This window comes from Corvus kubaryi, unplaced genomic scaffold (assembly GCF_017639235.1).
Source record: "Corvus kubaryi isolate FWS band 111438036 unplaced genomic scaffold, C.kubaryi_AGA036_p1.0 37292, whole genome shotgun sequence".
In the NCBI taxonomy this organism is placed as follows: domain Eukaryota; kingdom Metazoa; phylum Chordata; class Aves; order Passeriformes; family Corvidae; genus Corvus; species Corvus kubaryi.
Genome location: NW_024581091.1, coordinates 1,285,475 through 1,302,570, shown reverse-complemented (window position 1 = coordinate 1,302,570; position 17,096 = coordinate 1,285,475). Strand labels below are relative to the sequence as shown.

Genomic DNA, 17,096 nt, shown 5'->3' with positions numbered 1-17,096 from the left:
ACCCAACCCCAGGCTCCTCCAGGAGTGCAACTAGAACAGCTAAAGCCTCATTCTCTACCCAAAGGAGAAAGTTGCCCTCATCCTTGATTCCTTTTCAAACACCTCTGATCCTCCATTTTTAAAATCCTTTAATGAAATCAAACAGGAAATCCAGTGGTCACAAGTGCCAAGAGAAGAAGTGAAGAAACAAAAGAGCCACCAAGAAAAGGGATCTTCAGAAAAACAGCGGACAAACCTCTAAGGTTTGCTATTTTAAAACAGATTAACCTTTTTTTAATCCCATTCAATTTGATTTTATTGGAAAAAACAAATGATGTAGGCCTAGGATGACCCAGGAGGGAGAGCAATCTAGCTTCTTTTGAATAGTCTTCACTGTTTTCCTCACACATGTGCTGCTTACCTTGGCTGGCTGGTGGCACCGGGATGGGCACCCAGCAACACCCTGCCAACACTTTTAGCAAAGGATGAGCAGAAAAAAAATGCCTTTTTCCTACAGCAGATCTTGCACATGGAAGTGTTTTTTGGTGTGGAACAACAGGATGGGGCTTGTGAACCCTCAGTTCCACAAAATACCATGCTCACACCATAACAAAGGAAGCAGGGAATACTTTTTTTATATCAAACAGTACTTTGCTGGAGTGTTTATAACTTTGTTACTAAAAAAGTATAGCCAGTGCTGACAGCAAAACCACACTCAGTGGTTCATAAGCTGCAGAGACGAGGGGCCTCTTCTTCATGAGGGAAGAACAGCGAATATTTTCTTAAGAGTGTTTAAGAAAATGCTATGTCTGCTTAGTTAGCTGCAGGAGACAGACCTAAAACTGATCAGCCATCTCTGAGGAACACGAGGGCCCAGATATTGAATTTATCTGCCCAGATCCAGGTGGCAAGCACGGATGTTCTAAGGGGGTTTTTTATACTATCAGCCAGCAGTCATCACTGTATACAAGAAACCTTTCCCATTCCCTGGTACTTCAACTGTCTCCTCTCCAGGTTGGGCTCCAGATGGTCTTAAATTACACATTACTTGTCTAAAGTTTACAGCGACCACATGAATTGAAACATCCTCCTCTTTTCCAAGCAGAAGCTCCCTTCCTATTTCCAGTAGCTCTCTGGATAACTGATGAAGCAGGTATCTAAATAATGAACCACTATTACCTCTGTTTTGAGGGAGTCATTACTCCCACAGGTCAGACCACTTGAAATGTGCCCTGTTAGCAGGAAGGGAGAGTCTTCTTTTACAGGAATTTAATATTTTTCAATAGAACTGACCGTTCAGGGAAAGAAAAAAAAACCCTACAGGCATGAAAAACTGCATAGCACTGGTCTGGAAAGTTTATTTTAAAAACATGACTACATCTTAGGCTGTTATGTGTCAGCTCTTCTTTAAATAACATCCAACTGGGGCTATGCCCTTGGTATGTCCCAAATCCCTCCAGCTTATTGCCCGCATTTGACAGCACCGTGCAGCTTTGGCCACAAAGCCATTTTTCCTGCTTAGAAACAGCAGCCAGTGACAGGGAATAGGCTTGTGTCCACAAGGGAGGAAGGTGGCAGGAGGGAAAGCCCCTGGACGTGCTCAGGCACAAGGCACACCCACCTTAAGCTTGTGCTCCTTCCTGTTGACGATGACAGCAGTGATCTGCTGGTCCATGAAGATGAGGATGGTCACCAGCAGGGCAGGGATGGCCGCTGCCAGGTACACCCACCACGGGTTTCCTCCAAAGGGTGGGATAAACCAACCCCTCTCAGGACTGGTTGGCTTTGAAGGGCAAGGAAAAGAAAGCTTGCGTTAGAGGCGCAGTACAGGGGTGATGACGTCCCAAAACCAGCTTTGCTTCCAGCAATGGAGCTCCAGGGAGACACTTCAGATTTGTCACAGTTTCATCCTTCCCATTAACACCAATCAAAGGTTCCAAGTATGGAGGCAGAATTTAGGAGATAAATCAGCCAACCAAAATGATGCTAACAAAAACCATCCTAACCCTAAACCCTTTGAGTAAACCAGCCCTTTCCAGACCACTGACTACATTCCCATTCTGAGGGCAAGTCATTCCATACAGGGCAGGTGTGAGGGAAAAGGAACCTCTTCCAAAGGCCAGCAAACAAGCTCACAACAACATACCTTGAATTCACTTGGCACAATTAGTTTTGGTGTGTCCACACCAACCAGGGCATCTATTCCACAGAAAATCAAAATGGACAGGATAATGGCAAAGTCACTGATGAGCTTCCGGGCCTGAAAGAGAAGGTGATATCATGACCACAGGAGTTAGCGCCACGAAACACCATTTCACCCACGCTTTAGTGTCTACATGAGAAACTCCCTGGCAAGACAAGCTCATCGATACTTCTCCCACAAAGACACCCACCGTCATGTCCAGTGTCATTTGCCACCCATGCCTTGGTACTTTACTGTGTTCTCTGAAAGCCTAAATGGAAGCACAAAAACAACACAAGCTTCCACAAATGAGATCCTCTGAATGACTGGCAGAGGTTACGCTGTTTGCTGTTCAAGTAATAAATCAAACCAAGCAGACAGGAAAACAAACCAGGCTTCTCAGCTAAATCCCTAAGACTGCAGCTCTCCTGAAGTCGCTGGAATACAACAACTTAAAGCTGCCACTGATCAGACCCCAGAATTTAACCAGACAGGAGCCACCGTGCTAGCCTGGAACTGTGTGAGCTTTCCAGAACTGTTGTTCCTTCCAGGTTTCCTGGGTTCACAGGGTTACAGATAAATTGAGCTGCATTCCAGCCCGGCTGGAATGTGTTTCCTTTTTATTAAAAATAAGACAGGTTCAACTGTAACACAGGGGAACAGTAAACATCCATGCAGGATAAATCCCTGTGTGTCAGAATGCCAGAAACAGGGCGGTCTCAGAGAGAAATGGCTTTGGCACACACAGGAAGCGCTGGCTCGCACGCCTGGCCTGGGAGCCTCACTGGGGACAAAACAAGCAGATGCACCTGAGACGTGCCTGTAAGCTTGCAAGGGTCACCTTCAGCACCTTTAGGATCCCTGCCACATTACCCAAACAGGTTATGGCTCCCCTTGGCTCTTCTGCTGCCTTACCTGTGCCCTCCAGAAGCACTGGGAGCAATCGCAGGCATACCTTTGTTAACCAGATCCAACAACCAGTTGCACTTTTATCCCAACCAGTGCAACCTGGCTTCCCTGCAGAGCATCCCTCCCTGTGTGTAGGACAGCTACTCCAAAGGAAGGCTGACCTGTGCCCTCGGCAAGACTGATGAGGTGACAGGAGATACTCACAGTGGTGGGAAAGTAGCGACTGGTCTTGAATTTCTTCAGGGCCATGGAGCAGGTGTAAGTGCCAAAGAAGAGGATGAAAGACATGAGGGTGATGTCAGGGACATAGTCACAGTTGTTGCCCACAAGTTGTCCCCCATACTTCAAGCACTCCTTGGCTGTCAGAGCTGCCCAGTCAATGGTGGTGTTGTCCTGCAGAAAAAGAGGGAATGTTTCCATAAGGCTGTGTATACTCTGCCCGTGTTGGGACAGGACTGGTGACAGAGCACCTGAGAGGAACAGGGAGGCATCGTGCAGAGGCTAAAAATCATGGATTCATAGAACGGTTTGGGGGAGACCATTTTCCTGCTGGTGTCTGACTAAAAGGGGTTGTTAGTCTGTGTCTTAACTTCCTTCCCCCACACACGAATGTGATCCGTCAAGCTCCACTTCTTTCTCCTCATTATCCAGAGCTTGCTAGCAGAGTGGCACCGCGAGACACTGCAGTCCATGTGATCCCTGCCTTCCCAAGGGGAACTCACCAGCTCGGAAGAGGGAGACACCAGCTCAAAGTCTGACAGCACCATTGTCCTGTTAAGTAATGAGCTATTAACTGCAAGAGAAAAGAAAAAAGGGAATATGGTGAGCAGGATGCAGGAAACAGTTAGGAAGGAGAGCAAATTCCCATTATTAAATAATTTCTTGACTCTGTCAAGCTGTATGCCACCTCTTTGCTCCAGTAAAGTGAGTCACAAGTGTTTCAGAGAGACTCAAAAGCCTCAATCATCAATCACTCACAAAAAGGAAAAAGAAAAGGTTAAGTGAAACATAACCCAAAACCAACTGGGATTATATTTTGAGTTTGTGGTGAAAAAAAACCCACAAAAAACCAGACAGACAATGTAACATTTCATAGCTTTCCAATATTTTTCTAATGATTTCTGGATTACATTAAATACCCACAGAACACTCCTAATGATTAATTTCAAATGCAAGCACAACGCCAAACATATCCAGAAAAGCAAAATGCATTTCAGTGTCCAGCATAAACACAGTTTTGAATTCAAAGAAAGAAAAAAGACAGCAAGCAATTGACATCAACAGGATGGGGATAATTTCTTTGAAAGAAGAGGCAGCATTCCCTGTGGCTTCTGCAGCATTAGGAATCATGGATTTGAAATTTCATTTAGAAATGCAATCCTTCCTGCAAATGGGCTCGTGGGCCCTGTCCTCATGGCTTACCAAGGTTTTGCATAAATAAACTTTTTTCACTTGGATGTCTGGAGAGCCACAAGTGTTTCAATGGGAAGTGGAGACTTCCAATTTGGCACTGACCATTCCCATCGTCCTAGTTTCAAAAAGGAAACCACTCTGCCATTCCAGTGGAGGCAGAACCAGACCAGCTCGCCAAGATCCTCTGCTTAACAGGGAGGCAGGCACCCAGCTCCCAGGGAACCAGCTCCTGACACCTGCAAGGAGCAGCCAGCAGCTTTTCCTGTTGGACAGGTGTGCTGAGATAACCTGCAGTTTACTTTGGGCACAGATCAAGTTTCTTACTCACTCCCCATTGTTTGTGGGATCCTAGGAGTGGTCCCTGCTTCCCTAATGGTACAGCCAGTGTCCCTCTGTTAGGATTTGGGTTTTGTAACCCTTTGTTCCCAGAACCATAGGTACACTGGCTCTATCTGCCATGCAGCCCACGCTCCAGAGATAGGCCGCCCTGTGGATACACTTTCCTGCTGCTTAGCAAGGAATTGTTTGTGCTTTCCCTCTCATCCATGCAACCAGGAGGTGGGAACCACCCACATTTGGGTAACACCTTGAATAAATCCAGCTCCTGAAATGGCGGTGACCTGAGCTCCATGGCAGTGACCTGAGCTCCATGGCAGTGACCCGGCCACCACTTCTGCCCCTTCGTGGAATTCTTGGAGGAATGCCATTTGGAACTGACAGCCACAGGGATGCAAGGAGACGCAGGTGCAAAACCAGCTTCTCCACTGGTTGAGATGCTCTCTGGAGGAGTCCCAAGAAGGCTGGCTACGCTGACATTCCAGTTGGGGTGTAGGGTGAAATTTACCTCTCAGCTTCCTGAGACTAAGATAGGGTATCTGAAGACAACCGATAAAGAAGGAATAATCTACCCATTATCTGGGCTGCAGCGGAAAGGAAAAGGAGAGCAAAGGCTACCTCCTACCTACAAACTGGGGAGGTAATGAGCACTCCCTTACCTGGATCTAGTGGTTTACAGGCACAAGAGTAATGCGTGATATAGTCCACCTTGAACTCGGAGTTGATGGGATAATGATCTGCCAGCTTGATCATCTTCTTGAAAGCATCATAAATGAAGATGAAGCTGATCAGGGAGGAAAATCCTTCTTCGGTGAAGCGGGTGAAATACTTGACCAGGAAGCTGGCGTCGGTGGCAACGAGAACGAGACACTGGAAGGCTGACCAGAGGCCGATCCAGAGGCGGAACTCCAGGTAGTCAAAATCGTTGTCCCTGCAACAAGACAAGGGTGGCAAGAAAGGAAAACATTGGGTTAGATAAGATCAGAAGTACAAAGCAGATGTTACATGGAACGAAGCTGAGTCAGGGGAAGTTGAGATTGGGCATAAAGGAAAGGTCATCTCCCAGAGGGTGGCTAGGCACTGGAACAGTCTCCCCAGGGAAGCGGTCACGGCACCTAACCTGACAGAGTTCAAGGAGCATCTGGACAGTGCTCTTAGTCATATGGCTTAGTTTTAGGTAGTCCTGCCAGGTGCAGAGAGTTGGACTTGTTGATCTTTATGGGTCCTTTCCAACCTGGGATATTCTATGATTCTATGATGAACCCTGGTGCGGGGAATGACAGGGTGTGGAGAACCATGGAGCCAGCTGCATCATTCCATCCTGGGAATGATGGCCCCTTGTTTGCTGCTTGAGGCTGAGGTGCTGTGCTGGCGCAGAGTCCCAAGGTGGGCTTTCAGGAGTGAAAAAATGCCAAAAGGGAATACTGAAGCAGCTAAGGACCTGCCAGGAAGGCCATTGCCTGTTCTGGGGAAGGAAGCAAGAGGTGGTGGAACTGGCTCTTGCAGGCTCAGCCAGCTGTAACTCTCTGAAAGCCAGAAGCCCTGACCTGGAAGAGGGCAAGGAGCAAGTAAGAAACAAAGTGATTTAGAAAAAGAGAAGGGAAAAAAAAAAATACAAGACCCCAGTGACAACTCTGAAATATCCGGAGTCAGTGCCTGAGGGGGCAGGAGCTCCCATCCATCTGAAGGCAGCTGGAAGAAACCCAGGTACACTGACTCCACATCACTGAATAACTTCAGAAATTTTAGACTGTATTATTTTGGCTTTTACCCCTCAAATTCCTGCAGGGTTTCTGAAGCTGACAGAGCAAGTGGAAAAGCACCATGTCCTGTAGGATTGGTCCCCGGTGCCAGCACCACGGAGCACCTGAGACCAGACACACGTCTGGGTCCGCAAGGCGCTTTTAGGGATCTCTTTAGGCACACACACAGAGTCACGCTTTAAATGAGTCAGGAGATGGGAAATTTTTCTAATTTTGCTCCTAGCAGGGAACAGCATGTTGAGAATATGAACAACCACAAATGCATTACTGAAAAATCACAGTACTTAGTTCCAATTTCCTTGTAAGAAAGGCCTCCTTTGAAAACTCCTGCCTTTCTGCTCTGGCAGGTTGTTAGGACAATGGCTTTTATAACCACCACCTCCTCCTCCTCAGGTTAAAAATAACCACCTTCTCCCTCCCAAAACAGTACAAAGTGCTTTTCCATCTTGCTGTTTCCCTGCTGCGTGCGGCGCCTGGGCTTTGTCATGCCCGCCAGATGCCAACAGGTGCAGCGTGTCCATTCCTGACTCATTTATTCCAGATGAAGGAAGAAAAGAAAGGTGGCCCCCTCTCTTGCTCCGCTGCAGAACTCTCACCCTTTGGCAGCTTCCAGTTTCCCTCCTTGGGACAATCTAATCTTCTAGCCCCCATCCCTCCCTACATGTAGGAACACAAGTCCTGCACAACCTGCCATGCTGAGAACATGGGCCACAAGGGATTTGGGGTGTATTCTGTGTAACCCAAAACGCTCTCCTTGCAGAACGCCAGCCGAAGGATCACCAGCCCCATGGGTAAAATCATCCATGACACTGCTGATCCCTTTAGGGATTCCAGTGTATTTTCTTGGTACTGCCCATGCAGGAATGGTAAATGAGCATACCTAACAAAATGGGCTCTCTTTAGCTCTGGCTGTCAGCTGTCAACAACATGGAGGGAGCAGAACCTCTTTATACCAGTTAAATGGAAAAAAAAACCCAAGTGCTTTTAAATGCAGGAAAGCTCCACCACAGAATTCTGGGGGGCTGTTTTCTACCACAGACACTTTTGCTTTCATAAATAATAGTGATTATTTCAAAGGATTACTGATTTAAGGACAAATTTTTGGCAACCTTGAGACCCATGGGATTTTGTTAGTGAAGAGCAGGATTCATTACTTTGCTCCTATGGGAGTCAGGGAAGTAGTGATTGGCAGAAGCAGCACACTCTAACTAGAGGAAATTCCTCACGAAGGACTGGCCAAGGTTTTTTTTCCAGCAGGCCCCACGGACACAGGCAACCACACACTGGGCAGCACCCTGGGATAGCGTGCCGGGAAAATCCCTGATGTGATTGCACTGGACCTCAACAAGGAACGAGATGTTTCATTTTGTGCACTAAATCCCCTCCTTCCCCACCAGCAGGCAGCTCATTCCCTGGCTGGCGTTTCCTTCGTGTGGGACATTCTTGCCCTCCGCCCTCTCCCGCCACATACTCACTTGCTGAAATTGAAGAGGAGCCGCTCAAAGACCAGGACAGGCCCTGTGCTGCTCAAAATGGTGAGGGGCTGACCAGCCAAAAGGCAAAATATGGCGCCGGTGACAGCCGTGCCCAGGAAGCTCTCCAACACGCCCTGCGGAGACACGGCAGAGGGGTCACTCCTGCGGGATAACCCTCTCTACATGAGCGGTTCTGTCGTGACCGCGTGCTGCAAGTCCCTGTGCCCATGGCCACGGGGAGAGCACCCTCTGCCTCCCCTGCAGCTCACACCAAGATGTTGGCTGGTCCCACACAATCTGGAGCACTCGGGATAACCACATATGCTGAGCAGCTGGCAATTAATGGCACATGCCGATCCTCCCTTCCACCTATGCTGCAGGGACAGGGCTGCAGCTTTCCTGACTTGTCAGGAGTAGTGCAAGAACTGAAATCCAGTTTCGTGTCTCTCTTCCTTGGAAAGACATGAGTTAGTGTTTACACTGAGGAAAGTAAAAGGCTGGCTGCCTTTGGGGGACTTGTAAGGATGAGCCCAATACTCCCAAGGCAAGGAGCAGCCTTCACATGGCTGATCCCCTCCACTCCTCTTGTATTACTCATGGAGAGGGCCCTCATGGGCAGAGCATCTGGAATCTCTTTTCCCTGCATTCTTCCACGTGTCTGTAGCTAAGAATAGTGTCTTTTCTCAGAAACATAAAACTCAGGAGCAAGCTATGAAGGAAGTGCTGGCCGGGGCAGCTCCCAGGACGGGGAGCAGGGATGGGCCATGCTCAGTGCCTGCCCCAGCAGCAGCCACATCACTGCTTAAAACAAACAAGACACGGGAACTGTGATATAGTAGCCCCAAAAATACTGCGTTCTGGGGGGGTTTTTGCTGCTTGATAGTAAGCGTTCATGAGACTTTTGGCCACAATAAAGTGATTCTCAGTTTGAACTAAATTTGGAATCAATTTTCCCTCTCCTCCTCTAATTTAAGGACTGCACCTCACGCAGAACAGACAGGCTTTGCTCTGCTACCCCATGACAGTCCAGTGTTGCTCACTGGTGGGTCCTGGAGGCCCCGCCATTCCTGACTTCCACACGTTTCAGAAAAGGCAAACTGTACAGGAGAGAGGGGAGCTGGGCGCTGCACAGGCTGCTGGATCTTACGCTAGCCTGTAATGCATCACACGGGAGTGCATGGGTCCAGATACGTGCCCTCATTTCCTATGCTCTACTTAATTAAACCTGCATAAATTAATAACTCAGTCATTGTCATTATGAGTTTAATTATTGCTAGGAGATTTGATGTGGCCAAACCGAATCGGTCTAAACACAACCTCCTACTTTTCCTATTGTTCCACTAGAGCAGAGCACCTACAGCACTGTTAATACAGAATCCCTTCTCTTTAGCCTGAGCTAAGCCATTGATGCAGCCCATCCGTGGATATATGTCTGATTCTTGGCATGTGACCTCCCACTAGTACAAAAGTCATCTTTCTAAAGACCTGACATTTCTCTCCTGTATCATATCTCCTAGTTTACTGATTTTCCTATTAATTTTAGGATTTTCTTTTCACCAGAGAGGCGCAAGCCCAGGTATTGTAGGAGTCAGGCAGAGGATTCAGACTTAACAAACATAATTGGACTAAAATGGTACAGCTGACAGCAGATCAGAGGAACTTCTCTCCACAGAAGGAGCAAAGACCTTCTCTGTCTCCTGGGCCTGCTTTTAATTATCATTTAAGGGAACTGCTGTACAATTTGTCAAAGGACAGCCACAGCAGCAGAGAAAGCACTGAAAACACAGGACACCTCCATAATTCTACCAAGAATTCCAGCTTTGCCGGTGCCCAAACACTGCTCCGACTGGACAGCAAAAGGCAAATGCTGTATTTGCTGGTTCTGGAAAGCTCTTGCTCACCTGCATGTTCTCTGTAGCATCCCCAAGCAATCCCCCAAAAGTGATGGCATTGGTGACAGTGGCCAGGTAGATGAAGAGGATGGCTGAGAGCGCCTGGATATTTAAAGCGTCGTAGAAGTCGCTGGCGAAGAACGGTGCTTTCCTCTTGATGTCTTTGATCAAGCCCCCACAGAATCTGCAAGGACAAGCGAGAGGAGACTCACACAAGATGTTTCACAGTGGAAGTCACCATGCTAAGTCATCAGAGACACTGCCAGCAATTATTATCTCAAAGTAGTGAGATCACCACATTACAAACAGTCTTATCACAGCTGTGGCAGTCCAGGGATCTCAGAGAGAATGTTGTAAGGAAAGATATCTCAAATATGTGATGCAGCTGGAAAGAGACAAATTTCAGGACTACAAGCCACGCTTCTGCTGAAACAGACCACTACAGTTTGCATTTCAGGAAGCTCATCTGTTGTTTTTTTACTCCCAAATATATTAGTTGATGTAATAAAATAGATTAACTCTGGTCTAAATCCCTGCCTGAATTTCTCCACACAGTAGACACCATGGCTGGGCGAGACAAACAACCTGCTGCATGGAAAAATGGTTCACATTGTGAACCAGCAAAAGAACTAGAAGTAAAAATACAAGGGAAATACTCTTGGAAAACAAAATAACTCACTTGCAGACATCCTTTTCTGTATGTTCACAGACAAGACAGTATTTAACTCTTATAAACTCCACGTGCCTCTGACACTGTCAGCATGCAAAAATGTTTGCTTAGCCTCTTGTTCCCCCGCTCACAGCTCGCCACCTATACCAGGTCTGCTCAGACACTGCAGCAGACAGGCACATGCCACCTTCTGACCCCAAATCAGGACACTCCACTGCCTTGTACACACCAATGTGGTGTGAAGACTTTCAGACTTTTCTCCTAGAATTTAAACTAGAACTAGAACTGAAAAAGAAGATCTAGAGTGGGAGGGAGAGCACAAGGCCACCATGAAGCCCTGTGCACTGACCTTGAAATGCTGAGCTTGCTGTTTGTGGCCACCTGAGCTGCATTCCCACTCCAGTGGACTTTTATGTGGCACAAAGCAGAGTAATACAGCAGAGAGCAGGGCCTGGGGCTCTGTTACTTTCTCTGTTCCTATCCCATAAAAGCCTTCAGCTGTGCTATTCGACTGCAACAGTAACATCCAGAAAAGGGAACATCTCTGCTTTTGGCTAAGGCACCCCTTCAGCAATCCAAATGGATTAACTGAGGCTCGTATCTGCCAATGTTTATGTCCCTTACGGTTTGCCTGACTTCACAGGCTCTACCTGGGCCCTCTGTCCTTTTTAATGGCTTTTGATCATTTAATGAGCATTGGATTTACGACATTTTGCAATTCGCTGAAGCCGGATGTGCGGAACCCTTCAGACAGCCTCACTCCAGGCACTAAAAGCCCCCAGGACACATTTTGGGGTCACAGCTCAGCCTGTACAGCCAGTCCACTGGGGTGGGAAGGGTTTGGCAAGGGAAGCATTGCAGGGGTGTCACCAACCTGCCCGTCCGCTGCAGCTCCTCGCAGTCGCCGTGGCCGCCGCCGCCGTGCCCCCCATCGTGGGGTGTGTCTCCGTTCATCTGCAGGTTCTCCCCACCAGAGTACATGTTTTTCCTAGGCAAGAACACAGCATGAAAAGGAGGACCAAGCAGAACCCCGAAGAGCACAGTAACTACTGGGTATGTTACTGCGTCCCTACATCATCACCTCTAAAGGTGCAGAATTTCAGGAACATCCTCCCTCCAGCTGCTAAGGAAGACCTGAAAATATCTCCAGGACTTTCTAAACAGGGACAGGCAGGTGCAGGTCATTCCATGCACCTGGAATAACCAAAACGCTGGCTCTCCCCATCCCCTTTTCACACCTGATGCCCACTGTCCTTTGCCACAGAGCCTCTCTCCTGCTATTACCTCTTATCCGAAGAAGGGAGAGACTTGGGGGGCTCTATCCTAATAGCTGGATCCCATTCCCCAGGGGGGAGCACGATGACTTCATCCAGAAATTCATCGATGCCTGCGATCAGGTCCTGACGGTCCTTGGCTTTATAGGCAATGTCATGGAATACCTGCAAGGAAAAGAGACTCCTTGTGGGAAAAGGTTTGCATTTTCTGTGGCCCTGATTCCAGAAGCAGCTGCTGAGTTCTACAAAATCAACTTAATTCCTTCTCAGAAACCTCTGAAGAAGTATCAGGACATGTGGTACAAGGAGGTGTGACCATCAGAAAGCCCCTTCCTTTGGCTGGATAAAAACAGAGATTCTTTCCTTGCAGGCATATATCTAACTTTAAGCAAAACATCTATTTCTAACGTTTGAAAATGTTAGTAAAGCAATTATCTATTTCTGTAATGCAAAAAAAGTTTTCCTCTACGTAAGGACTTTCAGTTATACTTGGAGAAGACGCTGTGACAAAGCCATCTACTTCAGTCTATCAAACCCAGATTCATTTTCAACCCTGTGATACAGAACTGATGACAATATTTACTCAAAAATAACAACATAAACTAGTTTTAGTGAAAGGCCCGGTATTAATCATGAAGAAAAATGAGAGATGAGGTGGGAAAAAAACAGTAATGCTGAATTTTATAGGAATCTTCTGGACTGTGTGGAGAGGAAGTGCATCAATGCATGTGACAGACGAGCTGGTGGCAGGAAGAGACTTTGGGGCTGTGGAAAGCAGACCACTGAGCGACAGAAACCAGGAAAGCTGGAAGCAGCCAAGCTGTAATTAAGGAACTGCAGGAGAGCGAAGCGATGCCAAGAAACGAAGCTAATGTGAATGAGCCCCGGCACACGGAGCCCAAGGGACGCTAGAAGAAAGAAGCAGTAAATGAATCCTGAAAGCCCAGCCACGGCAGCGAGGGGCGTGAGGAGCGGCCCGCTGCTCCTGGATAACACACGAACACTGCCGGTGCTCGGGATCCAGTGCCGCACACAGCACCACGGCCTGGGAGAACCAGTCCCATGGGGGTTACCTGGATATCCCTGCCTGCATGGTAGAATGGGACACAAGGTGCAGACCACGACAGAATAAATTCAATAATTAATTCACAGTTGATATGAAAGAGTGATCGCTAGCAGGAAAATACACAGAGCGGACAAACCCTTCCTAGAGTCACACTTCTAAAAACCATGAAGCCAGAGGCAATGATTAAGTCAACAGATGGAATTTGGAGATAACGTGGATATTTCAGCTTTACGTGAATGCTCCTTCCTGTTGATCAGGCTGGAGGGAAGGACATCGTTGCTTGGGAGATGCCATTTCCCACGGGAGATGCCAAAACACCTACCTCATCCGACATCAGCGTGGCAATGGCTCGGCCAATCTCATGATAGGACTTTGCTTTGCCCTTTGGTCCCAGCAGAATGAAGAGAAATCTGACAAAACCAAGAGGTTGATCCCGTTAAGGATGGAAAAACAAACTGCTTATTACTTATACAACAGAAATTTGACTTTAAAAATTGTGGTCCTTGTTAGAGATCCGGAGGCTGCCAGTGGCCTCAAGATAACTTCGGAGCAGAGGTTACGCCCTGTGGCCCACCACACCCTGTCCACCTCCATGGGGATTTGTTTCATAGAATCACAGAAAAGTTTGTGTTGGAAAGGACCCTAAAGGCCATCCAGTTCCAGGCCCCTGCCATGGGCAGGGATACCTTCCACTAGCCAGGTTCCTGCAAGCCCTGTCCAACCTGGCCTTGGACACTTTATTTTTCACATGATCTCTCTGGGCAGCAGCTACATCCAAGTCACTGCTGAAGGGTTTAAAAATTACCATGATACGAAACCTTTGTCAGTGCAAACATACAGATGAAATAACCTCACCAGAAACACCTCTCCCCTTCCAAGGACTGGACTAAATATTATTTTATCTCCCTAATTCAAATATGATGAAGTACTAAGTTAAATGGCTTATGAGGAGTATTATATCCAAACAAGTACTTTCTGTTTAAAAAAATCTAGAGTCCTGAACAAAAAAGGCAGCAAGTTAGTAGGACAGGATCCATAAATACATACTGATTGGCATTACTACATCACACTTCTTAGTCGAGTTCTTCACGAGGTGTTTGAGTGTTTTACTTGAGGTTCACAGGGAGGTGAGTAAGCCACACACGCCCAGGTCACGTCCTCTGCTCTCCTCCCACCTCCTGGAACTTCGCCTGCTTTACCAGTTCTTATAAAACAACATTCAAGAAAAACTGTTCCTCAGCCAACTCCTCCCAAACTCCAGGCTGCAAATTAAGCCAAACATATTAATATTTAAAAAAAAAAAAAAAAAAGAGGTTCATAACTTCAGGAGTTGCTGCTTGACATTCTCCTGGTTTTCCGGGAGAACCAGGCACTTTTATAACCCTCTTCTGCAATAATCCCACCAGCTGGTTCTTTTCCAGCACAGAGCAGCAGCACCTGAATGCTGCTGCACTACTAAAACTCTTGAAAACACGGAGTCTGTGGCCTTTTCCAAATTCTTTGTCCTAATTCAGCTCAGAACTGCCTTCAGTGGGTAGAACAAGATCTTTTCATCGGCCGAACATTACAAACACAAAAACATTAATGTATTTTAGTGGTCTGAAATAGATTATGTCTGCATAGGTTTAATATCATTTAGTTATGAACATTACCACCTACAAAAGCCCTCACTCCTAGCTGTGCCATACTCCTCCTCTTCCTCTGCTGAAGGCCACTCCAGAATTCCTCCCTGCTGCACACAACACATGCTGAATTATCGAATGCCCATTTCTGATACTTAACACTGCTAATAATGCTCCAAGGCAGGGAATGTGAGGTTCCACCAAGCTCAACGTCTCTCAGAAGTAGTAACAAAATCCAAAGCTTCTCTCAGTGCATTGCTAGAACAGCTAGATAAGGGTTAAAGGCACCTGAACAAAGGAATCTCAGCCAAGTGCTGGAGGCAAATTGCCTTTGCAGTGAAAAGCCTCAGTCAGGAGGCCAGGGAGAACCAGACTCCTGGATCTGCCCCTCGCTTCCCAGTGACCTTTGGGCAAGTTACTTCACTTCATTTGAGACCTGCAGACACCAGCCTTTCCCAGCTCTGCACACCAGACTGTGCAAGTCTGTGCGGCTTACCTCCAAGAAACATCTTCTCCTGGCTCATTCCTCATCTTTCTCCCCATCTTCACTGCATTAAACAGCAGCCTTGAACACAGGATTGTGCATTGCTCTGATGAAAATACAAAGCCATTCCCAAGCCATGTTGCCAGCTCAGGGCTTCCCCCTATGAGGAGTCCCAAGTAATGGGATTAAACTCAACACAAGAAAACCAAAGGACTTAAAGGTTTTTTCAATCTGACCAGTAAGAAAAAAACTCAGGAAAGGCTGGGACCTCTCTATTCCAACTGCATATCCCTCCTTTTTCTATTACTAGCCCCTGTGCTCTGGAACCAGGTGGGGAGCACTGGGGGTGTTCAGCCTGGAGAAGAGAAGGCTCCAGGGAGACCTCAGAGCCCCTTCCAGTGCCTGAAAGGGCTACAGCAGAGCCCTGGAGAGGGACTGGGGACAAGGACCTGCAGTGACAGGACAAGGGGGAATGGCTTCTCACTGAGAGAGGGCAGGGTTACACTGGGTATTAGGAAGAAATCCTTCCCTGTGAGGGTGGGGAGGCCCTGGCACAGGTTGCCCAGAGAAGCTGTGGCTGCCCCATCCCTGGAAGTGTCCAAGGCCAGGTTGGACAGGGCCTGGAGCAACCTGGAACAGTGGAAGGTGTCCTTACCCATGGCAGGGGGTTGGAACTAGATGGTCTTTGAGATCCTTTCCCTTCCAACCCAAACCATTCCTTGCTTCTCTATCTGCAGTTGCTTAAGAGCAGGAAATGTTCATCTAACACAGCACCCCAGACAGAGGGGCTGGATTAGCCCTGAGCCAAAACCTGCATGTTTAACCCCCTCCTGCCCTACATAAAACCAACCTGCTGCTTCCTACAGAGAGAGGCAGACACAGGTCACACTGCCAGTACTGAGAGACCTGGCCCACGCCAGTCCTGCAGCCCACAGCACCCAAACATTGGCTCCCGCGGCATTAGAAACCCCAGGAGGCTGCTCAGTGCCCAGCTGGGACCGTGTGGTGCCTGCAATTTCAGCAGGGAGTCAACAATTCAACAAAATAAAAGGAGAAGCCCCATGGGACAGAAGGCTGGGCATGCCAGAGGCCCCAGCTCCAGCATCCTGTGGAGTCTGCAGGCTTTTAGTGCAGGCAGGCCCACGGCAGGAATGCCGGCAGCACCGGAGATGTTCCATCACAGCTCCTCGTGGCCCTGAGGGGATTTCCTTGATCGAATTTCGTAGGATGCAGCCATGGCAAATGGCTCTTCATCACTCATGAAAGCCACCTAATGAGCCTTCCTGCTTTGATTAGGGCCAGCATTTACTTCGGAGAACAGCAAATGGATGATACTATTTCCTGGGAAAAATGCTGGCATGGAAGGACATACAGCCTTGATTATTGCTACTGAGTAATGAGGCTGTCCAGCAATCCTGGATCTAACTTCCTGGCTCCCACCACCACAGCAAACAATACCTAATCTTACAACTGCCGAAAAGAACTTGGAGATATGTTTAAAAAATACTCAGTAGACAGATTAGAGTTGGAAGCCGAGTACTGAAGCATGGAATGAGGAATGAATAACCTGCTACAAAATGAAGCCACATCTGGGTCCCCCACACTCCTACCTGAATACCCAGCATGTGCAGACGGTTGTGGATGTGGCTGTGAGAAACCACTTCATGCAACTCCAAGAAATACAAACACTGCTACTACCATTAAGAGCAAAGCAAGATCCTCTTTTCCCTTTGTTTGGTACACAGAAAGAGGCAAGGATTCCAACAGTCAACTAACTTCCACTCCATACAAGGGCTGTGATATTGCTATGAATTCACACAGGGCAGCTTAGACAGCCAGGCATACTCAAGCAGTGACTTCAAATATTTAAGAACACAAGATATATTGCTATTTGTGAGACTGAGATTAATTTGCAACATGAGTCACAATAAATAAAATATTTCTCTGACATTTTTCCTTGAGCCATTACGCATTACAAAGCAACAAGCCCCAATAGAATTTTATGTCCCAGTTCACCTGACTTTTTTTTTT

The 17,096-nt window shown here is 47.5% G+C and overlaps 1 protein-coding gene across 11 annotated transcripts in view; it reads right to left on the bottom strand.

Annotated features, from left to right (window-relative positions):
- Positions 1-17,096, bottom strand: part of SLC4A4 (solute carrier family 4 member 4) — a 153,149-nt gene that overhangs the window by 15,532 nt on the left and 120,521 nt on the right. For all 11 annotated transcript variants that reach the window (XM_042026920.1, XM_042026921.1, XM_042026923.1 and 8 more), the window contains 10 exons: positions 13,282-13,369; positions 11,904-12,058; positions 11,494-11,607; positions 9,959-10,133; positions 8,058-8,191; positions 5,479-5,750; positions 3,793-3,863; positions 3,275-3,463; positions 2,126-2,239; positions 1,601-1,762 (listed from right to left, as the gene is read on the bottom strand). In XM_042026920.1, coding sequence (XP_041882854.1) covers positions 1,601-1,762; positions 2,126-2,239; positions 3,275-3,463; positions 3,793-3,863; positions 5,479-5,750; positions 8,058-8,191; positions 9,959-10,133; positions 11,494-11,607; positions 11,904-12,058; positions 13,282-13,369 — 1,474 coding nt within the window. The remainder of the gene's footprint in view (positions 1-1,600; positions 1,763-2,125; positions 2,240-3,274; positions 3,464-3,792; positions 3,864-5,478; positions 5,751-8,057; positions 8,192-9,958; positions 10,134-11,493; positions 11,608-11,903; positions 12,059-13,281; positions 13,370-17,096) is intronic.